The sequence below is a fragment of the Zophobas morio genome, unplaced genomic scaffold, assembly GCF_036711695.1.
Source record: "Zophobas morio isolate AGI-343-1 ecotype UQ-CSIRO unplaced genomic scaffold, CSIRO_AGI_Zmor_V1 ptg000318l, whole genome shotgun sequence".
NCBI lineage: Eukaryota > Metazoa > Arthropoda > Insecta > Coleoptera > Tenebrionidae > Zophobas > Zophobas morio.
This window is the reverse complement of record NW_026972422.1, coordinates 10,610-38,388: the sequence shown is the minus strand read 5'-3', so window position 1 is coordinate 38,388 and position 27,779 is coordinate 10,610. Positions and strand designations below refer to the sequence as shown.

Sequence of the window (27,779 nt, the reverse complement as noted above, 5' to 3'; positions counted from 1 at the left end):
AAGGAGTTGTCGGCGAGATAAAAGTCGTGCAGCTGTGCAGAGCAAAAAGGCTTATACAGCGGAGCTAGGAGCACAGTGACAGGAGCGCAGATGGACCTGCTGCAGGACGCTAGTGACCGAGTAGCCCTCGTTGATCAACGCCTTCGCCTTTGCAGAGACGCTGGTAAAAGAGCCGCTCCGGAGACATTCGACTAATTCCAGAATCACTTTTTCCGGGACGACCTGCGATTACGCCGAGAAATATTTATATTCAAGGGAGGAAGAAGGAAAAAGCAATCAGTTTATCGTCCCGTAAATACATTCCGGGAATATATACAATTTGTGGGACGGACGTAGAAGCACGTGCTATGTCACGTGTTAATAAGCACATGATATATTGCACGTGAATAGACACTTGGTATGAGCACGTTAACGGGTATGCAATGGCACGTGTTTTATCACAGTTAACTCCAACATTATTAAAAAAGATTTAAGTAAAACCCCAGCGACAGACAGAACATCGGAAACTGTGATGGCAGCCTGGTCTTTCCAGCGAAAACAAGTTTGTAAAAGAGTAATGCATTTGCGTAGATCACCGCTGGAAACTTTAATTAGCGTCTCGATCATCTTTAAATTAAAAAAAATTAAAATTTAGAGAAAAGTTATAACGAACAAATTTCACGTTGTCCCCAAGGGAAATGGCTTCCTGCTCTGCAATCATTTTGATATGCTCTTCCATTAAGCTATAGGGTAGAGGTTTAAATCGAAACTTTGCACAGCGGGACGTTAACGGCTCAATGATTCTAAAAAGTTATAAATAATTAATTAAGTTATCTCAAAGATTAAGCCACGCAGTAACAAGTATAATCGTTAAAACTTTAGTACAGTAAAAAAGCAAAAGGTTCTTATTTCACTTATAGATTACTAATTTTGATGAACCTGGTAACATAATTGCATATAAGGCAAAATCGGGTCATCTTAGAGTAGACCTCCATTGTACGGCGTAAGGCCGCCTGGGCATCCTTCGTCATCGAATCCGCTTCGTCCAGAATCACAACTTTAAATAGCGGTGCGCTTGAAAAATAATTTAATTTTATGAAAATATATTACGAAACTATATTATAAAAATAAGGAAGGTGAAAATAAGAAGTAATTATAAAAGTAAGAACTAACTACGTTTTGCTCACCGAGACAAGAGATTGCGCAAATTTTTTTACTTTCTCGCGAACTACATCGATTCCGCGCTCATCCGAAGCATTTAATTCTAAAACCCGTTCTTTATATAGTTCAGGGCTTGATATTATCATTATTAAAGATAAAAATTCTTATAATGAATACTGTGAAAAACCCAAATATTTGATGAGAGAGAGCTAGAATAGTGGAAGTTTTTCCGGTTCCGGGGGGCCCATAAAATAAAAGATGAGGAAGCTGGAAGAAAAGTTGAAAAAGAAATCGTCCTTCATAAAAAACAAAATTCATAAGACGAAGAAAGATGAAAGCTTATCATACATTTCCAACTTTGACAGCAGCACTTAGAGAAGCCACTACTTCTTCTTGGGAGACAACCTCATCGATGGTCTTAGGTCTGCTAAGTTATAAAAAACAAAGATTTAATAAAAAGGATTTTTAGAGTACCGTTTAATAAAACTTATTATTAACAAAATAGCTTACTATTTTTCTACCCATGGCTGGGAAATACCACCAACCTTAGCACTATTTGGTATACTTTTAATAAAAGAAGGGGACATCGCAGTACTTACAAGAGAGCCTAGTAGTAGTATGTCGCATGCACCGAAAAGTACACCCCCAAAGCCTGCTCACAGACACTTTGCACTAATCTCCGAGTCGCCTATAAAAATTTCTACTTTTTTTTTTTTTTCATTTTTTTACTACATTATTAATACTTATGTCTAATAAGAAGATTTTATATGTTGGTATGTTTTAAATGATATTCTACTTTAAAATGTTTAGATGTTTGTCAATAATATCACAACATCCACCCTTAGGTGGTTTAGATCAAGAGGTTACGAAGGAAATCTTACATGCCGCTTTTATCCCTTTTGGAGAAATATTTGACATTATTATCCCTATAGATTATGAAACAGGTTTATATTGTTTGAGGTTGACCTTGTTACTTGGACAGAGTTAGCATAGACCTTTATTTTTACTATTATATTGTTAGTGTATATGCTGGTCTTAGGTTCTTTATATTTTTTAGCAACTTTTTTTTTTTAGTGCAATTATTTATCAGCTTTTGCTTTTAGAGTTAAGGAAGTACTATTATTTTGTAATAGGAAAGCATCGGGGCTTTGCATTTGTTGAATTTTTTACTGTGGAAGACGCTTCCGCTGCTATTGATAACATGAATGATTCTGAGCTACTGGGCCATACTATACGAGCTTGATTTATAATCTTTTTCTAATACATCAACAGCTAAGTTATTTTTTGTTTTAAGGTTAACGTTGCGAAGCCGCAAATCATCAAAGAAGGTTCCATGCGTCCCATTTGGACAGAAGAAAGCTGGCTGAAAAGGTTTGGTAGAGGAACGGGAGAGGGCCAGGCTGCAAGCGAAGAAACTACTGACTCAGTAGCTCAAGTCTTAATAAAAATTTTTCCTAGCAGACTTTTTACTAAGCGCTGCTGTGCTTTACCACGTTCTAAAGGAAGACCTAACCTCGGTCGAGATGACTGGGAGTAAAGGCAATCCGTTGGTTTACTTAGACATTGCGATTGCCTCGGTTCCTATAGGAAGAATCAAAATAGAGGCAAGTCGGCCAGTTTCGTTCTGGATTCCTACAATGAACTTTATAATTGACAGCTGCGAAAAGACGTCGTACCGCGAACAGCAGAGAATTTCCGGCAGCTGTGCACGCACGCTCGAGGGTTTGGCTACAGGGGAAGTATCTTCCACCGCATCATCCCGCAATTTATGGTGCAAGGCGGTGATTTTACACACGAGGACGGCACCGGCGGGAACTCAATTTATAACGGCACGAAACACTGCTTTCTTTTGAATTGGCTATTTATATTAAATTGAGTGAAATGCCTGCTTTTCTATAGGCCCCTTTGAGGACGAAAATTTTCAGCTGAAACACACCGGAGCAGGTTGGCTTCGGCCTGGTACCTTCTGCCTCTCCTCTCTCCAGCTAACTCGGTTGGGCGTGTAAAGGGGTCCTTTCGATGGCGAATTCCGGCCCCAATACTAACAAATCGCAATTTTTTATCTGCACCGCAAAAACGGAGTGGTACTTATGCGCGACCCCGACGGCTTTTAAATAGTAGCCTTGACACTAAACATCGGTTACCAGGCTCGATGGAAAGCACGTGGTGTTTGGAAAGGTCGTCGAGGGTAAGTTGAATAACCACCACATGGGCCAGGAGGAGGTTTCCTATTGGTTCTGCTTACAAGGGATGGAGGTGGTTAAGAAAATGGAGGAGGTTGGCAGCAAAACCGGAAGACCCATGAAAAGAGTGACGATAGTCGATTGCGGGGAAAACAGCTGAGTAAAGGTTGATGCTGTCTGGCGGACTCGCCAACAACGTAAAACAAACTTTATTGTTGGCTGTTTGTCACTGAAGCTCAAGCAATTAGAGGGCGGTGATCAGTGCGCATCTCTGCTCCTTAGGACATATTGAAGCAGATCATTCATTGTTACCTTGTAAAGTAGCTGGATTATAAAGAGCGTTGAGAGAGTTAATAATTTTTTTTTTTTTTTTAGGGAATTCTGTGGTTTACTTCTTGCGTGTGGTCATCAGTTACGCAGCAGAAATACTTTTTTTGCAGGAGTTTGTCAACTTTAGAAAGCTTTGTGCTCAACTTGACGTTCTTAGAAGTTTTTTAAAAAAGTCTTGTAAGTCAAACAAAAAGTAGCACCAAAGCGCGCTACCTGCACTTTTTGTCCCAGAGAAGATAGCTCCTGAAGGCGGCCTACAGGAGACGCATCTGTCAGTCGTCCGCTTTTAAAGTTGCTGAGGAGTATATCAGTAGCAGCAATCCCCACCACCTACAGCTCTGTTGGACGTGGTGCTTGGCTTGGTTAGGGAATTGTATAATAAGACCTTATTGGAGGTATCCACAACTGGCAGCCACTCGGTGTCTACCTTCGCCAAGGCTTCGCAAGCTTCCTTGCACGTGGCATCTAAGTTATATATTAGAATTAAGCAAAATCCTTGGGTTCCTTTCTGCTGACCATTTCTGATCCGTTCTGTTCTCTCTAGCTTCAAACTGCCTATAGTGCCGCCGTTGTAGTAGTTTTCGGAAGCTTTAGGCGAACTTTCTAAAAATCCTGCTGGCGCCGTTTAGTTTTAGGCTACACACCGCATGGGAGTGATCGGAAATGAACCGTGTAGTTCCATCCATTCGTCTTTCAAAAATTTGCTCATATAGTTCCGTAGTCCGTCTGGCAGTACCACGACGCAAATCTGACCCTCTTTGAGCTCTCTTGCAGCCTTGATTGCTGCGGCCATAGCGGCACCACTAGAACCTCCGCAAAGTAGGCCTTTTAAGCATGGTAGTACAAGTAGTTTTTTTTTCCCTGATCGGTGGAAGCTGGTTACCTTCCAATTTTATTAGTTTGCGTGCCATTTCAAAAGAAGTTTTGTCGTCGGCTGCGGAAAAGTTATAAGCTCATAAAAACCCAGTAAACCATGACATTTTGTCAGGAGTTTATATGTACTCTTAATCCACGAGTCTATCACGCTTCGATTCAGCGTTTTTGGGACAAAATCGTATCCAATGCCCTCGACTAGCCAGTTACCTTTCTTGGCGTTCGTGGGGTCCGGTTGTGAAAGAACAGAGCCTACAGGATCAACACCAACAATCTGGGATGAGTAAAATACAAGTTGGAAATAGGTATATACACAATGACGGCTTACCTTGACGTTCTGATTTATTTCTTTCAGTTTTTTGGCAACCCCCGTAATAGTGCCTCCTGTTCCTTTTATGTAGAAGAAAAATGTAATGAATAACTAATGTTGGTATTATTTGTTAGCGATGCACCTGCGCCAGCGACGAACATATCTACCCTTCCACCGCACTGACTTAAAATTTCTTCTGCAGTTTCTTCATAGTGCACAATAGGATTATACTGATTCTCATATTGGTTTAATATACACGAATTCTTTATCTTGTGATAAGTTTATAGTTACTGCTTCGAGATTAAAGTAACCAAATTTAGTTACTACTTCACGATTAAGGCTCTGAGCAACGCCTATATGCGAATCCGGAGATTCGGATGGAACTTCTGTGGGGGTTCGGATAATTTTCGCATCGAGAGCTTTCAACACGTCGACCTACTAAGATAATTGTTCTGTAAAACAAAAAAATTAGTGGCGCTTAAATTGCCTTCTCATCGCTCACTTTCTCAGGCATACACATAATGCAGCGGTATCCTTTAACGGCAGCACAGAGAGCAAGTCCGATCCCCGTGTTACCTTTTTAAAGTTAAGCATGTTGGCAATTGAGGAAAAGGAAGAGAAAAGTGGACCCGATGTGGGTTCAATTATGGTGTATCCAGGCTTAATTATATTAGATTTCTCAGCTTCTTCGAACATTCTAATCGAAATCCTATAATTTTAGGGCCGTACTATCAAGGATGTACTTATCAAAAAGAGTTTTTCCATCTCACCTATCCTTAACCGAGCCACCACAACTGAAAAATTCGCACTTGGCATCTTTATAAAAGTTTATAAAATAGAAATAAATGAAAGGAAACTAGCTATATACTTTATTTATTTAATATTTATATATCATATTTAAAAATAATAAGAAGGAAGAGTTAATTACAGAGTTCGCATTGTAGTCCATACTCTTTAATTATATTTCCGCAACGAATCATGGGAGTGTTACCAATATATTCCAGTACGCTGGAAAGAACTTTGTTATTTAAAGGTCTATAATGTTATTTGTAGTTAGCCACGAAAAACTGGTATTATCGAGGTTAATAAGTAATGAACAGTTTTTTTCTGCTGTCTTCCATATTAATAATAGCAAGACCAGATCTTATGTTCACATAGGGATTATTGGACACTAAATGCTATCTTAAAAGGGAAGGGTAGATAGAGTGCTGAAAAAAAAAAAATCGAGAATTTAGTTGTTTATAAAACTATTGATAATCATCACATTTCTGTCTTTTGTGGTTGAGAGGTGATTTATATAGTAATAAAACCATGAAAAGCTTGTCTTATATAGCACAAGTAGGAAATTATTGCTTTCCATTTTAGTGGTTGTATCTCTCCAATCAGTAATTTTACTTTCTTAATTACTTTACAGAAAAAGCTTATAACGCATGACGTAGTTGAATTCAGTTTAGCTAACGCGCGATGAAAGAAGCCCACAGCAAAGCAGCGAACGACAAGTGAAGTTTGTGTACCGCCCCTAACGGCTTCCCTGAGGAATTAAAGGCATTAATATGCGAGCGTTGGCAACTCATCCGAGTAGTCACGGCCTTCCAACGCGCAGAAGACAAAATACTTGTGCTAAAACCTCCTTCATTGGCACATCAGGAAAAAGCTGGAGGCACATATAAACTGCCAATGGGATAACAAATTAAACGAAGGATCGGAAGTCGGTGACGTCGGTCGCGCCTCTTTTTGGAAATTTGTTAAGCGAGTTCGAAATCGCGGACGTTCGATTCGACCACCACTTCACAACAGCGATACAGTAGCCGAAAGCGATGAAGATAAAGCGAAAACTTTTTGCTGATCATCTAGCTGCCCAGTGTTCGCCATCCACCCCTTCAACCGTAGACAACGCTCCCCTTGTGCCTAATCTTATTTCCAGTGATCTATTTGACCTGTCTAACACAGACGAGAACAAATCAATTATCAATTTACTACCGAAGCGAGAGGCTCCCGGCTCTGACGGCATCACTAATCCGGCTGTTAAGGCAATTGCCAGAGGCTGCTATGAATCATCTGTACGGTCTCGTCAACTCGGTGTTGGCCTTCGGCTATTTCCCCTGGCGTGGGGAAATGGCGGTGGTCGTGGTGCTACCACAGACGACGCAAATGGCGTCAGTGCCTCACAACTATCGACCCGTCAGCCTTTTGGCGACAACCGGTAAGATAGTTAAAGTAGTTATACTTAATCCTTTGAAGGCGGTTGTGAACGCTAGTGGAATTTTACCAGAGCTTCATTTTTGGATTTCACAAGGGACACTCAACGACCCAACAACATATTCTTCGCCTAACCGAGTGGACGATCAGAGCCTTTAATTTCTAAAAAAGCCTCTGGCGCTGTCTTTTTCGATGTTGAGAAGGCGAAGGCTTTTGCCGAGTATGACATGGTGGCCTGTTATCATGCGAGCTACATGCTTTGGCGGTACCGCGCGGCCTTCAAGAAGTTCTCAAGCCGTACCTAACCTGCCGGTCTTCAACGTGCGAGTAGGCGCTTCACTGGCGTTCGCCTCGCTATCTTACAGCAGGGGTTCCGCAAGACTCTCTTTTATCACCGCTGTTATTCGCACTCTATACTAGCGACATTCTTCTTCCGGTTCACCCTCACACGCGGGTCGCCATTTACGCCAAATAATACGATGATTTTATTTTTCGTCCAAGTCACCCGTTTTACTATGCCAGCACTTACAATTTTATCTTGTAAACGCTTGCTAGCTGACTTCGTCAATGGGACCTCTCCCTTAATGCAGCAAAGAGCAAGGCGCTTCTTATAACGAAGAAACACCATGCGCTGTTGCCTCCGTTAACTTTTAACGGCATGGAAATTCCGTGGTATTTTCAGGTAAAATACCGGGAGGCCACTATTGATTCTTGGTTGACTTGGCGTCCACACGTAAATTACTTGGCGGCGAAGCTCAAGGCAGCAACCCAGGTCCTATATCCTTTATTACACTGCAAAAGTAAACTTTCCTTGTACAATAAGCGAAGCCTTTATGTGCTGTGCATTTCGGTCGATTATGGCATATACATCTCCTGCCTGGGCCTACGACGTATCGGCGATAACCTCATCGCTTCAAGTGCAACAGACCAACTGCTGCGCCTTTCCACAAACGCGCGGTGGTTTGTGCGCAATGAATACACCACTACGAACTACGGACTGAACTGCTGACCCACACTCTTTAAAAAATGATGCCGTCGCCCCCTCTGCATGGAAAGCTTGACGCGCTAATCGCCTACTAGCGGAAGAACTCACTTACGGGTTGTGGGACGGTGCACAGTACTGCCTTCCACGCGACGCACCTCAGCCCCCCACGTCGATTGAAAGCTAAGTGGGGGTTTTAAATTGAACGTAAAGGGCACATGTTAAGACGATAATTTTACTTGCACTTTGTGGAAGGCTAAAAACCTGGTGTGAGAGCTCGGGTATTCGAAGTTGTCAACTCGATCGAGCACCTGTAGAACGCCCTTAGTAAATAAATTCAATTAAGCTATTCAATCTTTTTTTTTTTTTTTTTTTTTTAATTAAAAGCTATATGCTTCTGTCAAGAGCAGGTACTACATTCATAATTGTAGTGTTAGAGATTTATTTTATAGTGAAAGGCCAGATATCTATTTGTTATGCTAGCACGTTCAACTATTTTTGGGCTTTCGCTCTTCAAATTTAGATAGTTTACATACCGGTGACCTGTTTTAAGTTAAAGGAGTGTATACAATCGAGCAATGCTTACTTCGAAGAAAATTATATTTTAGTCCTTTTACAAATATAAGAACTATTAAAAAGTATTTTTTTTTAAAAAAAATATTATTTCATCACATGACTTCCTTTTACTCAATAAAGCAATCTTTTGTTTTTCGGAAGAGCAGCTAACATCTCTCTTTCTCCTGCAGAGTTTATTAAACTAAATATTAATAGTAACTATTTTATTCTACGATTACAGATATGTTTTACCCTTTGCCTACATAATTTTTAATTTAGTCCAATGAGATTTTAGGTGTTGAGTGAGGCTTTAATTTTATTTAAGTGCGCCAAGCTTTAACCTCAAATTTGTTAGAAAAAAAAAAAGGTTTTTTTTTTTTTTTTTTGGTTAATTTAAGCCAGCACGTTTTTGGAAATCTTAAAAAGTCAATTGAATTAAATTGGTCATAAGCAAGGATGATGTAGAGTTGTTTTCTATTTCATACTTCTAAAAGAAGTAAGAGAAGTGAACAACGTATTTTCGCTAATACTAATTTTAATCTTAATCAATAAGTTCCAATTAGTGTGTGTTCCTTATTTTTACAATTAAGACTTCTTCCATATTAATTTTTTTGTACCTTTTTATTTGCTGCTTAAAAATTAAATAAGAAATCTATTATAAAACTGACAGAAAAAAAATTAAACGCTCACACTCAAAATTTTATAACTTCAACCTCGCATTTACTAAAGATGACAAAATTAAAGACTTGATCCTTTTACCTTCTGTAGAGATTTACAGTGTCATAGCTAAATTATTACGTTTCAAAAACTCATTTTCTATAAAAAATAGTAATTAGTAGACGAAGCAAGAATAATGGGGCACCATTGTAACTGAAGTGAGATATTTTTCTAAATATACCCTACTTTACCCTTTTACTAAAACTGAAAAAGGTCACTTCACTTTCATATACCCCTAACCCAAGAAAAAATTTTACATAAAACAAGTAGAAGCGTTTGCTAAATTACCAATACATAAAAGATTTTTAAATAAAGTTATCATTAAAAACTTTTCCTTCGTATGAAGGAGAATACTTCTTGCAAGGTGTTTTGCTAGACCACTGTCGGTATCAACTTCATTAAGCTTATTTTCGCTAAGTTAATACATATATATATTTATATATTTCTTTTTAGAAAAAGGTGTTACTGAAGTAAATCTTTTGAAAGGCTCGCTAATCAAAGGTTTTCAGGTTGGCTCTTTAAACGGTTTATGAATACGAGTACGTCTTTAGGCTACAACGAAAAATATAAAGAGTAGTACGCTTATTAATAACTTTAATGTAGTTCAAAAAATAGAAGAGAACTTTTATTATCTTAGAGGAAAATAAAGCGAACTGCAATTAAATAAGTACTATAAGAAGCCGTAATCCGCTAAGTTGAGTGTGTTTGCGAACAATCTACACTAGAAGAAAAAAGAAAAATATGCAGTATTTTTTTTTTAGGGTTGGCTACTCGCAGCTTTCACTAAGATGGCTTGAAGAAATGGCCCGTGCTTGGCGTCCACAAATTTAGTGAATTCAAGGCTACCTACAAATATAAAAGGGGATAAGATTCAAACATTTTAAAAAAAAAAAAAAAAACTGATGGGAAGGACGGTGGAGCACAAGTGACCTTTTTTTTTTTTTTAAACTAACAAGATTTCCTCGTCATAAAACTACGTATAACTAGTAAGCCTAAGTAAAATTTTTGCTTTTAATATGTCCGGGTTTTCGAGAAACCTTAATAAGAATTGTTCGTAGTATAAAATAACCCAAAGAGGTTAATACGGTATATATATAAAAAAAAAGCGACTGCTACAGTAAACTGTTTTAAAGTCAAAATAACTATTCTTTCCATCTGTTTGCTTATCGTATAGAGAATCCAGAGAAGATTGAACAGTCAAACGACATTGTTGTGAAAACTCAGTAGGATAGTCTAAGAATCTATGATATTCATTAAGTATTTAAAACAGCAGTCCCATAAATAAAAATTAGTACAATGTCTGAGCAGCCATATTTAAAGCGCTTGCAGAGGAAATATCATAAAATAAGTTTTTTATAAAACCGACTATGTGCCATAAATGCTCTTTGGGGGTCCTTTTCATCAAGGAAACTTTACAAGTACTTTAAGTGAGTTAAAGTTAAAAAAAATTTAGTCACCATTCTGGAAAGCTTTCTTTTAATTCAACTTTTCCGGTATAAATATCGACGGCCTGCTAGTCATATTAAAATAAAAAGTTGCTTTCTAAACATAATATTATTACTGGATGAAAAAGCTTTGAAACAAAAAATACAGAAGGAAGCATGGACCCTGGAAAGCTTTACAATTTTATAGTTGGTTTTAAGAAAAACCATTTATTCATGAAAAAGCTCGTATAAATATATATTGATATATTTACTCTTCTGGGATAAGAATGTTGAACCTAAAAATGCCATCCATGTAGTAGCCGTCTCGAACAAAAATAACTCCGTGCCAAACTTTAGAAGAATATTATAGTTTATTGTTAGCACTACTCAACTACAAAAAGGTGACCATAAGAATTTTCAAAAGCAGGAAGGACGTACACGCCGGAGGGGATATTTTGTTGAAGTAACTTGCTTTTTATAATTTAAAAAAAAGAAAGATAAAATTACATTCTAAATACATCATGTGCAAAAGTAAAAAATAAAGCGAGGCAAAGGACACCAACTACTCATGCAACAGGAAATATTCTCGTGAATAAGAAGAAAAAGGACTATTCTGCATATCGTTGTTCTAGTAGGGGATAACTGCCACTTGGGTTCGTACTGAACGAAATTTTATATAAGAAAAAAGCAGTTTCCGTCCGATATCAGTGTAACGGTAACGCTTCCTTTTTAAGCCTAGTTAAAATACTCCAAAATAAGTTTAGTTTTAAGAAAAAAAATTACAGTGGCGCTTGTTACTTTCTCATTCAAATTTTCTCTTTTTTTCTATTGATTTGAAATTTTACATGGACAAAAATACGATCTAGATAGCAACTGCTTCATATAGTTTAATAATGTATAAGGTTTACAAAGTTTCTTTAATTACATTTCTAGTACCCAAATTTTGTGAAACTATTATAGTGTTATATCAAAAATAGTTTCTATCTGACAGTAAATAACAGTTTTTGGATTGGTTAACATTTTGCTATACGAAGAAATAAAGTTATTTAAAGTTAGTAAAAAGATGCTCTAAACTTAAAAAAATATATTAATATGGCTTTAGTGAAAGGTGTTATGAGCAAAAGGTATTGCGAGGCATCAAGTTAACTTAGGCACAGCTTAAAAGCGCGAGTATACACCAAATCCTTGTTTATACGTATCCCTAGATTACATAGTGCTTTTAAATGATTTTGTATTAAAGGATCACAATTATACACGCATGAAGCAACGCTCGGTTGGTGGCAAAACCGTTATATAATTAATCTTGGAACATTTTGAATTAAAAATGTTTTAAACCCTTACTAACGCTAAGTTGTCTCATGCAAAGTGGAACAAACTTGTACTAAAAAAAAAATTAGTTCCTTTGTTTTTAATAAAGTTTTCCAATTTAATTTTTTTAACTGCATAGGTTTGTCTTCTCGTGGAGTAGCAGATTGACTGGGGCGACCAAGTAAAAATCAACTATGAAAAAGGAGGTGAGTCTGACCAACGGTTAAGATAACGGGGTGGTTTACTTTGGTAGAAAAGCGAAAGATGCAAGCAAGTCCAAATATGTATATATATTTTTTAGCACTAGCATGCTACGGCCGGTCTTATACTAAGGCTTTGAAGCCGCTTAATCTGAATTCCCCTCTGCTGAAGGGGTCGAGGCACGAGCGCCCCCCAGTGTACGCTCTTTAGAGAACTATAGTGACTGTCCCGAAGAACTGAATAAGCGGAAAATATTGGGCCTGGGTCCCCGCCATTCGGCCTAGTGTGGGTGGAAAACCGCTAAAAACCACACCACCGGGTGAGGCGGCCTTAGGCACAAGACTCGAGGCCACCTGGAGGGACCGGCCAGGCAGGTCTCCCCGATTATAAGCTCCTCACCAGAAAAGAGGAGCCCTGAGTCCAAGTATTTTATGTTTTACTATCATTAAATACAAAGACTTCTTTGAACGCACATGAAAACTGTAATAATAAATGTTATGCACCGTTTGGTTTTGACTCTTTAATCTTATGTCTAAAAACCTTTAGCTACTATTATAATAATTAATGAACGTGTTATAGTTTGGAAAGTAAGAAAACAACAAGTTGACGCACTTTCGATTAAAGTGATTGCCTTAGCACTTAAAATGGGAAAGTTGGGCCAATGTTTTTCTTTTTTTTCAACACCTTGAGAATGTTCGACATTTCATAGCCTTATTAGTCAAGGCTAAATTTAGAAATTTAGACAACTGCGTAAACAAACCTTATTGCATTATAAGGTTTAAACTACCCATATATACTTGAAATTCTGGTTTTTCAGCTCGTGGAGTCAATTTTTTTCAAGTCATATTATACAGTCACTCGGCGCGTAAGGCTTGTTTCCTCCTTTGTATCTTGCTTTAATGCTCTATGTAAGATGCCAACGACTAAATCCCTGACGTCCCAATATCAACCCTATATAACAGTTGACTAAAGGCGCCTAGAACCTGGCCATAAATATTTTTTAAAGTTATGCAATATTTAGTACATAAAGTATTTTTTAGACCATTAATAATAATAACAGTCCTTTCAATTTTTTGCTAGAGTAAAAGGTTCAAGCACTGAATCCATAAGATCAACTTTTCTCACGTAATGTTCAACAAATTTGAGTTAATTATACCCAGTAAAAATGGTGATCAAGTTTGACTCCATTAGTCCTCTTTATAGTTTAAAGTATGACATCAAGTCATATAAATTAGTAACAGTCCTTGTGATTTTCTGCGAGAGTAAGAGGCTCAAGCAATGAATCCAAAAAATCAAATTTTTTCACTAGGCACTCATCAACTACCAGCTCCTTACACTCGATAAGATGATTAAGTTTGGCTTCAGTAAACCAATTAATAGCTTCCTCAGCGTGACTTTTATCCGCTAAGTTTGCAGTACTACCATAATACAGATAATTAGTCTTAAGAGACGCTCCACATAACGAGTCTACACCCTTTAATAGAGGTACTACAGCTTTTTTCAGAAAGGTGCGAACTTGAATAACATCATCAAGTCCGAGTTGTAGTAGGTTTATGGCATTAACTCCCTTTAGTATGCACAAAACATCTGGCGTTCTCACGCCTGTCAGTGCAGTTTGCGATGTTTCTGCTTGCAAAGAAAAGGTTGCGCTAGAAACTAACAACCACATAATAACTACAATAAAGTTGTAACAACTTATGCGAACTTCATATTCAGTGTCATGAAATAACGCCAAGCGAAATAACTGGTTTAAACTTTCCAGTTCTTCGGCAATAGACTTGACAGCGTCGAGTAACATAGTTTGGTTTAGGAAACAATAAAGGCATCGAGCGCCAGTAAGCTTATAGCTGTTTGGTTCTAAAAAGGAAGATAGAACCTCGAAGCAACTCAGACGGATATGGAAGTGAGGCCTGCTTTTGTATATTCCTATAATGTAGTCTACGTAGTAAGCCATATTGCTATACTTAATATTTTTGGGATTAGGAGCGGTATTATTATTATTATTATTCAAATAAGCACTTTTGAGTCTTTCCAAAAAATATTTTCTAAAAGATGGGGAGGGAATCATTGCCAACGAAATAGTTTTTAGAGCGTCCTTCGCCACGTAAAAATTTTCATCTCTTCCGCTGTCTACCAGTCGGGTCATTAATAAATCTTGACTGCCTTCTTTAAGTATATAGGAAAACAGATCACTGTCTTTCTGGTTTTCAGCTAGATTGTCACGAGGAATGCACGTGCAACCAAGCACCTCTGGTGGAGGGAAAAAAGAAGAGTTGGGTCGCGCAGTGTCGGGCGCATCACAAGAAAGACTAAAGAGCTGGAGGAACTCAAGAAAAGCGTCGCGCACTTCCCAGCGAACATCTACCGACCAATGGGAGAGCACAGAATACAACTTCTGCCAGCCTGTTTCTACAGAAAAGTGATGCACAGCGTCCTAATTTTATCCATACAAAGAGATTTTTGTAGGACGGCGACCTTCTCTGGCAGCAGCACACTTTTTCAAAAGAGTGAACAAAATAAGCGAAACGCACTTATAGAGTGCTGGAGGGAGCGCATGTTTTGAGGATAGAGCAACGATTTTTTCCCAAGCAACTCGCAAGAAGTCCTCGTAAGCTCCGCTGTACTCGTGCTTTTGCGAAATAAAGCAAGCTATGAGCTCCAGCGATTTCCGCAAAAGCTGCTCAGAACAATGACGCGCTGCGCTGCAGTAATAGTCGATGATGCCAATGGGGACGCGCAGAAAGCCGCGCTGGAGAACAAGCTCGGGGTAGCACGTGGTGAAATGGTAACCGCTCTCCAGCACGTGCAAGGCTACGCCCGCCATGCTTTTGTCAAATGCGCGTGTCAGCATTCCGAGGGGGCCGAGCAGCGTGCAAAACGTATCAAATACTCGCGCGTTAAACAGAGCGGCATGACCCGCATAAGTCGTCTGCCCACGTGTTGGTAAAACCGATAAACTCAAGAAGGAAAAAAGGTTGGCAGTGCCCACGTGGTGTGAATGCTCAAGAAGGACGGAAGTTTTGTCCTCCCAAAGCCTTTGCAGTCTAGCGCAGGAGCTGCAGTTTTCTATTAAACGAGGGCAAAAGAATTACTAAGAAGGAGGGGGCCAATATTAGAGGCGCGCGCACCGTATAGAAGTGCGTATGAGCACGTGCTTTCGCCCAGCAGGCATTCCACGGCAAATGCCCACGTGTTCTCCTCTACCAAATGTTCCAGAACTGCCAACAACTCGGCCAACTCGTGTAGTCTATTAATTATTAATTTCGTAAATTATAAAAATAATTTTTTTTTTTTTTTTTTTTATAAAATTACAAGCAGCGAAGTAACAAAAACTATAAAACCTCTCGGAAAAATAAAGATTCATCACTGAAAGTAAAAAGCCTGAACTGCTTAAATAATTTACAATAAATTTTTTGTCCGCAAATTCGCAGAGTTTCCAGAGCCAATTGAACATCTTATAGTTATTACAGTTAGCAATAAAGCTAATAACTTTTTTTTTTTTTTAATAAAAAAAAATTAAATCCTCTTTATGAAATTTATATTGGTGGCAAGCAAAGTTCTTAGGATATAACTGTGATTAAAAATAAGAAATTATTTAAATTATATAAGCACGGAGAGGCTGCCTCCTTTCAAACGCTCAAATAGAAGATTCAATAGCTGAGGACTACCAGAAGTGTATAATATCTATTAAAAAAATAAAAAATAATATGGAAGATTAATATTCTAAACTTGGAGAAATGGAAAGCTTGAAACTTAACGCGCGCTACAAATTCTGAAGAAAGTTTTGCAAGATCCAAGACGGGATGCTTAATAAACTGAAGGCTCCATAAAAGAAATGTTTCAAGTCTCGGTGGCGGAAAAGCTTGTATAAAGATTTGAGCCGTTTGGCGGCGCAACAAAGAAATATCATTATGGAAGCGAAGAAAAACTGAGTTCAGGCAAATTAATAAGGACTCTTTAATTAGAGGATCCTGAGTTAGAAAGCTTATGAGGGTAAAAGTATAATAACTAAAAGAATATAACTATAGCTTCGAAAGTAAAACCTTTTCTAAATACCTGTTAAAAATAGGATTTTCTACGAAAGTTCCAAAACACTGAAGGCATATAAAGTGACCACTCAACTTTAATAAAAGGCAGACGGCAGTGACTTCAAGAGAGCCCAAGTCTAACTTAAATTATTACCAAAAGCGTTTTGTATAGAAAGAGTTGGCAAGCAAAATAATCTACAGTGAGTAAACGCAGTAGTTCTTTATCTATTATGGTGCAGGCAGTGTCTAAACAAAAGTAAGTTTAAAAAAACAGTTAAAAAAAAAAAAGCTGAAGCATAAAAGTTAGAAGAAACTTTTCTCTCTTGCCAACTGTGAAGTTAGCCAATCTACAAGAGCTTCAAAGTGAATATCATCTAAAAATTTTTTCGAGATACTAAATAGTAAATTGAAAACTTCTTTGATTTTAGTTTCTTCTCCTGACGTCATTCATATAAGTTTAGAACCAAAAACAAGTTTATCTGTACGGGTGAGTGTTGCTAACCCCCCCCCTCCCCCGTTTCCAAGTAAAACAAATCAGTTCTGTTAGGATTATCGCCCATGAAACTTGTCTCGCTCTGCTTAAATCGCGGAATGGCACCATCATTAGACAACGCAGACTTCTTTTGGACAGCTTTTGAAAAATATCGGTTTGGTAACTTACTGTTTATATTCATAGAACCTGCTATGGTATACGTTTAGCTGGGATTCATTTTTATATTTAAGTTTTAACCATTGGATAACCTTTGTAAAATTTATCAACTGCTGTTACTAACTTCAAAGTTAAACTAATTGTGAGTACTTAGATATATGTATAATATATATTCGTAAAGAAAGTATGATATATATATATGACTTCTCCTTGTCTTTGCTAAAAAGAGTTAGCTAGTAGTAATAATTCAAACATATAAACAAGCCTTTGAAGAAACTGCAAAACAGCTGGCAGACGTAAGTACGTCGGAAAAAATAACTAAGGAAAAGTTGCAAGGGTTATGGGAGACTGTAATTCAGGTGCCTATTATATATTTTATTTACTAAGAAAGATAACTAATGGTCTGATAAAAATACTATAACTCACAGTTGACTTATTAGATTGAAAAACTTTTTTGTGAAGCCTCACTTTTTTTGGCTCCATATGAACTTAAAAGAGTACAGAGGGTTATTCAAGAAACGCGTAAAACTTTTGAAGAACTAAAATCTCTGAAGTTATCAAAGTACGCACTAAACCCTTTTATTTTCTTATTTATGGGGGTTTTAGTTTCTAAGTAGTTTGGGTAAGTTCTCCTTCATTACCTTTGTCAGCCATAATTCTCTAGCAACGGGGCTCCCCTTCACTTTATTTATTATGCCAGTTCATCTCCTCTTATTATATTACTTCCGGAACTATTTTTTTTTATTAAATTAAAACTTTATTCGCAGATTTTCAGTTTTGTTCACGTAATCTTTTAAGTGTTGTGTATCTTTATTTTCTGCGAGCTTTGTGTTAAGCCTCCTTCCGTTGAGTGAAATATTTATTATGGGAATATAACATTCTCTTGCGTCTAGCATTTTTTAGCCTGTCAATATTTTTTCAAACTAAAGAAGTTCATCTAATAATATACAGTCAGTAGTCTCGGTAACACTAAATAAACATACTCCTATCCATCTTCGAATACTATCAACAATTATTTTTCTTGCATCAAAGGTGCTTCTAGAAAAAACCTTAAGTCATCCAAGCACTATTGCTATATAATAATTGCAGGGTTCTACGTTTGACTGTGCAAACCAGTATTTTTAAATTTTTTTGTTTTATGTTTTAGCCAAGATGCTTGGCTTATTCAGTTGCATAAATTGACTTACATAACAAAAGATTACCTTTTTCTAGGTTTTTATTACTAATAAAAGCAAAAGAATGGAATTCGCATAAGCGTTAGTGTAGTAAAATTGCAACTGCGCCTTCCTTTTTGATAAGCTAAAACCAACAAGGTTGGACAGTTTCTTTAAATTTAAAAGGGTTGGTGGACACATATTAGTTCCTTTCAAAATGTTTTTAAGAAAATTGAACCTATCTTTGTAATCCCATCATTGTTTACCCCGAACGCTTTAGTTTTCTCCTTAGATGGTTCTTAAGGATTAAAGTCTACAATATAACAAGTATATTAACTTTAGGGACAACAACCTCTTCTTTCATCAGTGTCCATTCCCGATCTAAGAGCGCTTCTTCTGGGTTTGTGGGAATGTAAACATCTTGTGCCAAAAATAGCAAGAGATTTTGATTCTTGTCCTTTTGCTTTGTTGATCGCTACACCGTCTTCTCTTATTTCATAACTTTTTTTTTCATTTTAGTATTAATAATCTTTTTTAAATTCTGCTTATGTTCTTTAAGTTTAAGTTAATTTGTTGCTCTTGTCAGTATAGGAACGTTATTAGTAGCCATAAAAGATTTATTGCCACTTTCGAAAGTTTGGGCAGAAATATATACTGAAACATCTTTTTAGCTTCAGTTTCAGTACAGAATAATATGGTCGAACAGTGAAATTTAATTGGCGATTTTAAATAATTATTCATAACTTTTCTATCAGAACATACTTAGAAGCTTTGAAAAATTAACAATTTCTTTGTTGGTAATTTTAAACACTCCAACAGACTCCTTAAGTACTAACGGAGAGCCCGAGCAGTAAACTTTTTTAAGTGCGATTATTGGACAGTTTTTTTTCAGTCTAACAACTGTTAAAAAGGCCTGTCCATTTTGCTAAGTTTCTTCAAGTTGGGTTTCATGTTATACATGAGCTCCTAAGCGTTAGAGGTTTATTTAATAAGTAGTGCAGCATACTGCATCGCTTCTGCCCAAAATTTAACTTCTAGGCTGTTAATAACATCGCTATATGCTTTTCTTTATTATTCCATAGATTCTCTCAGCTAATGGGTTGAGCGATGGTGTATTGAGCGCCATTAAATGAGGATGCCTCGATACTTTATGCATTTCTTTCCATTCTTTTGAGGAAACTGCAATCCTACTTGTAGTGAAGTTTTTTTTTGCTCTTCGAACATAAAAATGTGGAAGGTTGATACTGTTTGGGATAATTGTATACCAGGCTAGGTTTATTTGTATCCCTCATCTGTGATGGTAAGGTGTGACCTGTATTTTCCAATAAGGTTAATGAATAAGATTTTTAAGTTTTTTACGAGAACCATTTTAAAGCACTCTTGATTGAGAACTCTTAATTTATTGAGATCAGCAACTCCCAAAAGTAGACTCTCACAGATAAGTGCTATTAATGTCGACAATTTTAAATTAGCTGTAGTAAAAAAGATTTATTTATTTAGGAAAATTCATTAAATTTCTTTGACCCAAAAATTTATAAGCTAGATTCCTCTAGTATAACATGGCTGTATAATATAATACAGGAAAAAATATTAATTAATTGGTGGTCGCCTCATTATTAGCCTAATAACGTTATGTTACAGAGCCAAATTTTCACGATTATGGAGCCCAGTTTTATAGAAGAGCATAATTTAAATTTATGAAATTTAGCATTATAATTATATGTTAAGTGAAGATTAAATAAATAATAAATTATCATAGAAAAATTTGAACAAAATTCATGAGTACGATTCCAAGTCTTATAATTAAGTATTAATTACCATCTTACTATCCAATTCTTTCGCAGATTGTAAAAGGTAATCAACTTTATGAATAGTCTATCGATTCAAGGGCTCTTAATATTTCTACATTTGAGAAAACCGACCCACAGGGGTCATTGAAAGCAACTGAATAACTATGAGCTGATGATTCTATCAAAAAATACTTTAAGAGAGTCATGCGCAGGTACACCAATAACAAGATTTTGTTTTTAAGCCTTATAGTTTTGAAAAGTTGAAGTTTTGTAATTATAAATACCCTATATACACTAACTAGATATCAATGTTTTAAGAACGCAAAGACAGTTCGCTTCTTTTAAACATTAAAATAATGAGGTGTAAGTTTTAAAAATGTAGATAACCTAAATATGCCTAGTATTTAGCTTGATTAAGCATGAACTTAACCCATTATTTTTAAATTTATACAATTACCTTAGAATATGTTTGTCACTATCCGCGCAGAAGGTTTTGTCCCCTCTTGATTCACACGTGGCGTATAGGGACGACTTGCATGTCATAATTAAAGGGTACAAGTTACCTTTGATGTTGTTACCACCTACTTTTGGAATAAAGTTAAAGTCGACCTAATTCTACAAAAATGATAGTATGTTAGGAAAAGGGTTTGTTAAAGTATTAAATGTTGCTGAAAAACCATCTGTCGCTAAAGCTATTTCACAAATACTTTCGAAAGGAAAACTTTCCTCCGTGCGTTTTGCTCCAGTTTTTTCTATATTAAATATTTGAAATTTTCTTTCTGCAGAGAAATGGCCTTTCAAAGTATAACAGAATATATGAGTTTGATGGTTGTTTGTTGCAGCAAAGTTGCCACATGCTAATGACTTCTGTTTGTGGTCATATTTATGAATTCAGTTTTCCAGAGTGTAATAATTTGTTTAACATAATCTATAAAAAATTGTATTTTGAAGTTAAATTTAATAAACATATATAGCACATAGAGTATGGAAATCTGTTCCACTCGAGTCACTTTTTGAGGTGAATTTGATTAAGGCAGTTATTAAGGATAATAAAAAAGTCTTAGAAAATATCGAAAAAGAATGCAAAACATGTAACTGGCTTGTTTTATGGACAGATTGCGACTCGGAAGGTTTAAAAACTGTTTAATAACTGAAATGTATTTCTTTTATGCGTTGAATTTTAGGAGAAAATATAGGAGGCGAAGTGAGGGACTTGTGCCTCCGCGTTAATCCCTCTCTTTTAGTTTTAAGAGCTCATTTTTCATCCATTACTTCGAAGTTATATCTTATTTAAGTTTAAGATTTAGCTAAACTTTAATAATCTCCTTTTTGAAACTTAAAAGTAATTTTTTTTATTGTACTTTGGAAGAGACATTAATAATTCCTGCCACAATCTTACATCTTTAAATGAGAACATCATTCAATCCGTTGACGCTAGACAGGAATTAGATTTAAGAATAGGGGTTGTGTTCACCAGGTTTACAAATATATTTGTTGTTAGGGTCCCTGTTTTTCACGTAAGCTTCACGTTTAAGGTTCCAAACGTTAAGGATTCAATCCAATTTTAAAGAGCTCAGTGATAAAGTTATAAGCTATGGTAACGCTGCCATAGGGAAGCTTTACAAAAATTACTTTGTAAGGATTTATAGGCCCTTGCCAATTCCCAACACTTGGGTTCGTGGTTGAACAGTACAGAAAAATCGAAGCATTCATTCCTGAAAGATTTTGGAAGATCTGTATGGAGTATAAGGAGAGCGACAACACTAAATTGAAAGCGACTGTACATCTTTTGTCTCCTTTACACTTTTTTTGCTTTTTTAAGTGAGCGCAATAGTTTAACTGGAAGCGCCACCGACTCTTTGATGAACTTTGTTGTCGGAGTTTGTACGAGCTCTGCAGGGCGAGCAACAAAGCTACCATCACTTCTGTACCTTCCCCTTGCAGCTGCCGCTCATTCTTCCCTATCTAAGCTCTTTCTACATTTAGATTCGCTCCCAGGCGAAGTCCAAATGGCGCCCTCTTCCCCTAACAACTGTTGAACTGCAAAAAATGGCCAGCAAGAAACTGAACATAAGCTCCCAAAGGTGCATGGTGGTTTGTGAAAAGCTCTATAACCGAGGTTTCACCCTTTGCTCCTCGGTATGTGGCTGCTAAGCTTGTTATCTTAAGGTTATCTGAGCTATCCACGGACAGAAACAGACATTTTCAGCCCGTCCGTGAACCTCCATACTCTTGTTAGCATGCATGTAAACAACTTTAGAGCACTTTTCCTGCTTGAACACTTCTTTTTAGTATTCCTTGTACCTTGCCAGATCGGCCACAGCGACTATGGAGCTTTTGCTGCTAAACTTGTTGAAGTAGGTGCACCCCCGATATTGCCGCGGAAAGGAAGACATGATGATCAGTCCCACCCGCCGATTCATCCAACCAAAGTTTTTTTCATTTTTACGTCTGCTCCTTCTGTACTTCTCATGGTGCACCGCAAAAAAGGTGCCTAACTTTTCTGAGCTGAACCGCGAAGAAGCCCTTTTATATGAATTTATTACTCGTCACTTTTTAGCAGTTTGTAGCGCAGACGCTAAGGTCTTAGGTCTTTTCCCTGCTGTCCTCGCCTCTTACGTTCTCACGGGGAGAACAGGGCCATCAAGTTACTGTTTGCGCTGATATTGGCGGAGAACAGTTTGAGGCTGTCGGACTGACCGTATTAGAGTACAATTATTTAGAGGTTCGTCGGGTCCCTTCGAAGCTGCTACATGCGCTGTGCCCTCACCTTAGAGCCTCAGGTGTACAAGTACGAGAAGTGGACGGAGGCCGAATTACCCAACTTTGAGGAGGGCCAAACTTTCACGCCGAGTAAGCTAGAGATGGTTTCTGGCTCCACTACTGCGCCCTCTCTGCTGACAGAGGCAGAGCTTATTAGCCTCATGGATGCCAACGGCATCGGCACCGACGCCACCATCGCTGAGCACATTGCTAAGATACTAGCAAGAGAGTACGCCATTAAAGGTCAAGCGCACGTGACCTTTCGTGCTTGTGCTGTAGCTTATGCTTTACTTGCTCGCAGACAGAAACAAGCTCTTTTATCCTTCTACACTTGGTCTTGCTTTGGTCACCGCCTACGATAATATGGGCTTTTCACTTTCTAAGCCCCATCTGCGCGCTGAAATGGAGGTAGTTTTGCAGTTTTTGCGATAATGATGTCGGTATGTGCGACTATTGACACAAAGGCGGCCGTGAAATGCGTTGCCCAGGGTAAGAGCTCTAAACAAGAAGTGGTACTTTTGTTTGTGGTCTTGAAAAGGCTTTTCCCTTTACTGTAAGCACCCATACACTTCAGATTACTCGTGTGATTCGGCAGTATCTTCAGATATACGAGCAAGTTAACCGTAGCGTACGTCTACTTAGTCTTAGCGTCATGGCCACTTCATCCCTTTTTTTTCTTGCAGGCCGTCGAACTAGACAAGGCCCTTTCTATCTATTTCGGCGCCGCAAATGGTGGTATCGTCGTGCTCTTTTCAGTTTTTTATTTTTATTTAGTTTAGTCGATTCTACGTTTGCAGATGATTCGCATTTTTACGCTGCCGTCCCTTTTCAAGACTGTTCAAATAACTTTTGTCTCTATCACTTTATATCGCCTTTTTATCTAAAACCAATATGGGTCTTTGCTTTTAGCTACTGGCTCTCAAGAAAAGTTGGCGAAAGAAGTAACCTCTGGCACATATTTGTAAGTCGAGGAGATTTTCGTGCCCCACCTGGCTTAAAATTACGTCGTTTTTGCATGTCTGAAGTGCCAACCATTTAAAAGCAGACTTGAGAGGTTCCAACGAGACGCCCGCCCCTCAAAAGACCATTTACCAAACTCCCGCTGCCTTTTCACTTCAAAGTTCTTTTCCTAAAAACTGTATTAGTCGAGGGCCCATTATTTAAACCTAAAGTTGCAGCGATTAGTCCGGCCACACCGTCCCCCTCCTCGGGCGTGCCATTATGTGATTGCCAGCTCCCAGCATTTAAGCGCACAACCCAGAAGGATGGTATTTATTGCGCAAGCTTGCGCGTATAAGAAATAAGAGTGACCTAACCTTCTCTCTTTAGGGCCTAACCAAGGGCGCACGTTTTATGCCTGTTCCAAGAGGGCCGGCGACAGCACCCGCTGCAACTTTTTTTCATGGACTGACATTGACACGACTGGTAAATTATTGGCAAAACAAGCATAACTTAATAGTTATATCGTTTTATCGTAAACTTCAGTGGCTCAAAGCAGCTTCCAGGAGCAGCATTGTCAGTGCAACCCCCAGCAGAAGGCCATTTTGAGGACCGTAGCGAAAACTGGCCCCAATAAGGGTACGCTTATCTAACATCGTATCCTGGAATCTCCATCAATAAAAGAGACCTCCGCATAAAGGCCGCAGTTTTTACACGTGCGGTAAATCAGGGAGGCTCAGCTGCCGCTACTTTGCCTGGCAGGATGAGAGTAATTTCTTTTTTCCTTTATTTTTCTTATCTGTCGTTAGTTAACTTAATTAAACAGTTGAAGAAGTAAAAACCGCCGGTGCACTTGATGGTTCTCGCCACGAAGGCGCGCTCCAGAATGGGCAGAAGATCTGTTACTCCTGCCAACAAGTGGCGTGTTCTTTTTACTTCCCTCCAGCCTCTGCTTAGTACTTTTCCCAGCCTGGGCACTATGCGACCACGTGCCCTTCCAGAGCTAGCAAGCCGAGTCAAAGGTACTTGGGAAAGGGACGCCGCCAGAAATCGTCGCGGCAGTGTTCTCTATGCCATCAGAGCGGTTACCCTCAAACAACAAAATTATTAACAGTTGGCTCGTTTTTATTGGTTTTTGAGCTGCAGGGCACACAAGGAACAGTTGCTTTCTTTCCAAGAAGAGTTATCATGGCTCCCCCAAAGAATCTACGCGTAATTAGAAGGCGAGACAAGAGTTCCAGCACCACCGAAAGTTGCCCTCCTTAAAGAATATCTTGTGGACACTGGCAAGTATATGCCTATCAATAAACAAAATTCTCGTGAAAGACTCGCCTTTGTGAGTTCTCCAGAAATTGCTCAGCGCTTTCTTGATGGTGAGCTGAGAATCCCCCCCCTGGCCACAGATTTTTTATCAAAATAAATTGAACTTGAATCGGCGGATACGGGTCCACTTAATTCCACTAGAACGTAGGGTAGGACTTCGTACACAAGCATCGCTAGTAAAGCAGACTGTTAGAGAGAACGGTAGCTATCAACCAGTCATTTCGCACGCTTAAGAATCAGCAATATACGCTAATCCCATTTCTCATGACACTTCACAAACCGTGTATTTTGTGGCTGGAAGATGCGCATTTGCCTAAAATTGGGCAAGGAAAGGGCTCTTACTGCAGCCCTTTTTCAAAAAGCGTTTCTTTTAAGTTTCTTAAGAGATATATATGAACATCGAGGGGAGTGCAGGTGACTCACAAAAAGCTGTAAGTTGAGACATTGTGAGTTGCATACCAATAATCGCTTAGGGTAGCGGCGACAAGCTCCTTAACCTGTGTTTAGCCTGTTTTACTACTTCAGGGGAGGTGCGTAGGTATCAGCTTCACCTCCAGATCCACATTCACGAGGTAGCGTAGCAAAATTAGAAAGATATATCCACCAGGAGAGTGATAAGTTAAGATTAGCTTTTTCCTAGTAAACCGAATCTCTTCCCGAAGACCAAAAGGAACATTGTGTTAACGCAGTGTCCAAGGTAGATGCTTTGGAAGACATGGAAAATATAGAACAATGCAAAGTTTTCACATGGACTGGATTTCATATTGGTACGAAGTAATTAAAACAATTATTGGAGAGAAAAAGTTTAGACAGTTTAATGGATCAAGTAGTTAATAAAGGCTTGTCTTTCCGAAGCATCTACCTTGGACTGCGTTAACGCAATGTTCATTTTGGTCTCCGGGTATTCGAGAGATCATTTGCGAAAATTATTGAAGATAGGACTTCTTCGAGCTGCCATTCGACCGATTAATTTCTATCTTTATTTGAAACAAATACCTTTTTCATATCTACTTTATCCTTTTTTCTTATATTTGCACTTGTTAAATAACTCACTAACACATCTGTTTCCTAGTCTTCCCAAGGCACTCCACAACAATGTTTAGGTTCGTTAAGCTTACTAAAACCATTTTTTTTTTATATATTTCCATTGTGAACGACCCTGCAGAGCTTCCAAAATGTTCGCTTACGTGTGTCACGAGACACCTGCGCTGATACTAGGCATACTAGTACTTCGTTAAGAACGGGAACAGAAAAAAGCAACTGCCATAGCAATAGGAGGTATTTCTTTGCGTAGATCACCCCTTCCTTCAGGTTTTAGGGAGAAAAGTAAAAATCAGGACTTCAGTAGAATAGAAATATAAAAACAGACTTGCGGCTTAGCGTGAAAATTATTGCAGAAACCAATATCCTCAGGTGGCTATCCGACAGTAACAAGTAAAACCGTTAACCGTCGAAGCACTAGCAAGTTAACTTACTTTTAGTGTAAAAAAAAACCATGGTGCACGTGTCGCAAGCTTTGCCCTGCTCGTCGCCTTTGCAGGCACTTACAGCCTCCAATTTCCTCGACAATATAAGCGCCAGCAGGAGGAGAGAGGCCACCACTTGGCGACCATATGTTTTCAAAGACTGTACAGAAAACGCTGATAGAATTATTGCCAGCAGGCAACCAAAACACCTTAGCACCTTCTCATTTGCGCTCTATATATGCCGTAATCATGGGACAGATGTTGGCGGAGGCAAGCTAAATTTAATTGGACGGCTCTTAGCCTTTCCAGTTCACAGCATGGAGTGCCATTTTCATAAATTGTAGCTGGTAGCAGAAAAGCACAATGATATTTAAAATTTGTACGGTAAAAAATTAGGCGGGGGAGTCAAGCACCCGCATATTCTCTCCATGAATAAAGAGAAGGACGTTGTAAAAAACTCCTGACTGCTTGTTCTTGAAATTCTTTTTCCTCTTTAATAACCACTTCCTAAAAGGACAGTTTTAGCAATATTGGTTAAACCAAAACTCTGCGCGGATCTCTATATGCCTGTCAAGAAACAATTCTTTTAAAAAGTTGAGTTAGTGATGTTATAACGAGCGGTTTTCAATGCAGAGTAGAATGCATTGGAACCAACACGGCTGCTAGGGTTCTGTCGATGTTAGTAATATGTAGGGCAAATACTGGAGAGACTATGCTCTGTAGTTTGTGGCAGGTTCTTGGAGCTGATGCTTGCTACCCCTCTCAGCACTGAAGACAATTTTGGGAGCGGGCAATTATAAGGGCAGCGGCTCAATGCAACAACTTAAAAGAATCAAAGGACCGGCCGATAACGGTGCTTCTCGTTGACTGACACCAATTCTCTAAAAAAGAGGCGAATAACCAAAGAACGTCAAATCCGCAACAGTGAAAAGGACGCTTCGGCATTAAAAACACATCTATACTCACAAATGAATTGAGTGAACGGCTTGATGTCAAAGAAAGTGTGTAGTAGGCTTTCCCTTAAATTGTTTGGTTTAAAAACGGTCACTGTATATACTATCAACCTCCATTAGTCGATATGAAGTGTAAAAGTAGTACGTGCTTGAGAGAGGTAAGGATGAGATAAAGTTTAAAACCTTTTCATTAGACAGTATAACAAGTTTTTAACAACTTTCGGGTTCGGAAAGTGTGGACTGCTCGCATAGAATATAGAGTATCAGTACCTAATAACCATCTAGCTACAAATACTTTTCTCTATGAAACGGTTTGCTAGGCTTTCTACAGAGAGAGCAGCAACGAGCACTAAACCAACCGTACAGTGAGCCAATAAGTTTCTGTAGCTTTATGTATCTTTAGTTGATTTAATGGTTCCGAAACAGAACAAAGGTTTTAAGTTACTTCACTCATTCTACAGAATTTATTGCCAACTCCTTCGTCCGCACCTA

The 27,779-nt window shown here is 38.2% G+C and overlaps 5 protein-coding genes and 1 long non-coding RNA gene across 7 annotated transcripts; 2 read left to right on the top strand and 4 right to left on the bottom strand.

Moving 5' to 3' along the window:
• Positions 1–57: 57 nt before the first annotated feature.
• On the bottom strand, positions 58–1,728 carry LOC135119923 (replication factor C subunit 4-like; the record flags this gene model as incomplete). The annotated part of the gene is made up of 8 exons (XM_064044298.1): positions 1,651–1,728; positions 1,489–1,567; positions 1,328–1,407; positions 1,156–1,272; positions 919–1,053; positions 662–782; positions 481–606; positions 58–222 (listed from the first exon to the last, which is right to left on the bottom strand). Coding segments are annotated over exons 1-8 (900 nt in total), but the record flags the coding sequence as incomplete, so codon positions are not given.
• Positions 1,729–1,870: 142 nt separating this feature from the next.
• Positions 1,871–3,846, top strand: LOC135119925 (peptidyl-prolyl cis-trans isomerase-like). Of its 2 annotated transcripts, XM_064044300.1 has the most exons (12): positions 1,871–1,913; positions 1,986–2,084; positions 2,274–2,377; positions 2,435–2,575; positions 2,643–2,744; positions 2,798–2,969; positions 3,040–3,084; positions 3,149–3,224; positions 3,288–3,328; positions 3,389–3,520; positions 3,572–3,638; positions 3,699–3,846. In XM_064044300.1, the coding sequence occupies exons 1-10, from the start codon at positions 1,886–1,888 to the stop codon at positions 3,481–3,483; spliced, it is 903 nt and encodes a 300-aa protein (XP_063900370.1). In that variant the 5' UTR covers positions 1,871–1,885; the 3' UTR covers positions 3,484–3,520; positions 3,572–3,638; positions 3,699–3,846. The 2 variants fall into 2 exon arrangements, with proteins under 2 accessions (XP_063900370.1, XP_063900369.1); XM_064044299.1 differs by having other exon boundaries at positions 3,288–3,520.
• On the bottom strand, positions 3,695–6,472 carry LOC135119922 (cystathionine beta-synthase-like). Its single transcript, XM_064044297.1, has 15 exons — positions 6,423–6,472; positions 6,296–6,367; positions 5,765–5,871; positions 5,607–5,652; positions 5,466–5,545; positions 5,324–5,412; positions 5,164–5,271; positions 4,979–5,105; positions 4,855–4,916; positions 4,656–4,800; positions 4,537–4,587; positions 4,323–4,478; positions 4,039–4,265; positions 3,867–3,983; positions 3,695–3,805 (listed from the first exon to the last, which is right to left on the bottom strand). The coding sequence occupies exons 1-15, from the start codon at positions 6,470–6,472 to the stop codon at positions 3,695–3,697; spliced, it is 1,548 nt and encodes a 515-aa protein (XP_063900367.1).
• Positions 6,473–10,450: 3,978 nt separating this feature from the next.
• On the bottom strand, positions 10,451–10,869 carry LOC135119924 (uncharacterized). The gene is made up of 3 exons (XR_010278428.1): positions 10,747–10,869; positions 10,585–10,683; positions 10,451–10,530 (listed from the first exon to the last, which is right to left on the bottom strand). It is a non-coding gene; the product is annotated as an uncharacterized LOC135119924 (long non-coding RNA).
• A 2,544-nt stretch (positions 10,870–13,413) lies between these two features.
• LOC135119921 (uncharacterized) lies at positions 13,414–15,586 on the bottom strand. Its single transcript, XM_064044296.1, has 4 exons — positions 15,564–15,586; positions 15,351–15,469; positions 14,698–15,288; positions 13,414–14,631 (listed from the first exon to the last, which is right to left on the bottom strand). Exons 1-4 carry the CDS (start codon positions 15,584–15,586, stop codon positions 13,454–13,456), a joined length of 1,911 nt encoding a protein of 636 aa, XP_063900366.1. The 3' UTR covers positions 13,414–13,453.
• Positions 15,587–23,037: 7,451 nt separating this feature from the next.
• LOC135119919 (DNA topoisomerase 3-alpha-like) lies at positions 23,038–24,765 on the top strand. Its single transcript, XM_064044295.1, has 12 exons — positions 23,038–23,159; positions 23,202–23,338; positions 23,404–23,457; positions 23,516–23,567; positions 23,632–23,726; positions 23,785–23,874; positions 23,936–24,031; positions 24,092–24,184; positions 24,246–24,314; positions 24,372–24,463; positions 24,515–24,629; positions 24,692–24,765. Exons 1-12 carry the CDS (start codon positions 23,038–23,040, stop codon positions 24,763–24,765), a joined length of 1,089 nt encoding a protein of 362 aa, XP_063900365.1.
• The last annotated feature ends 3,014 nt before the right edge of the window (positions 24,766–27,779 follow it).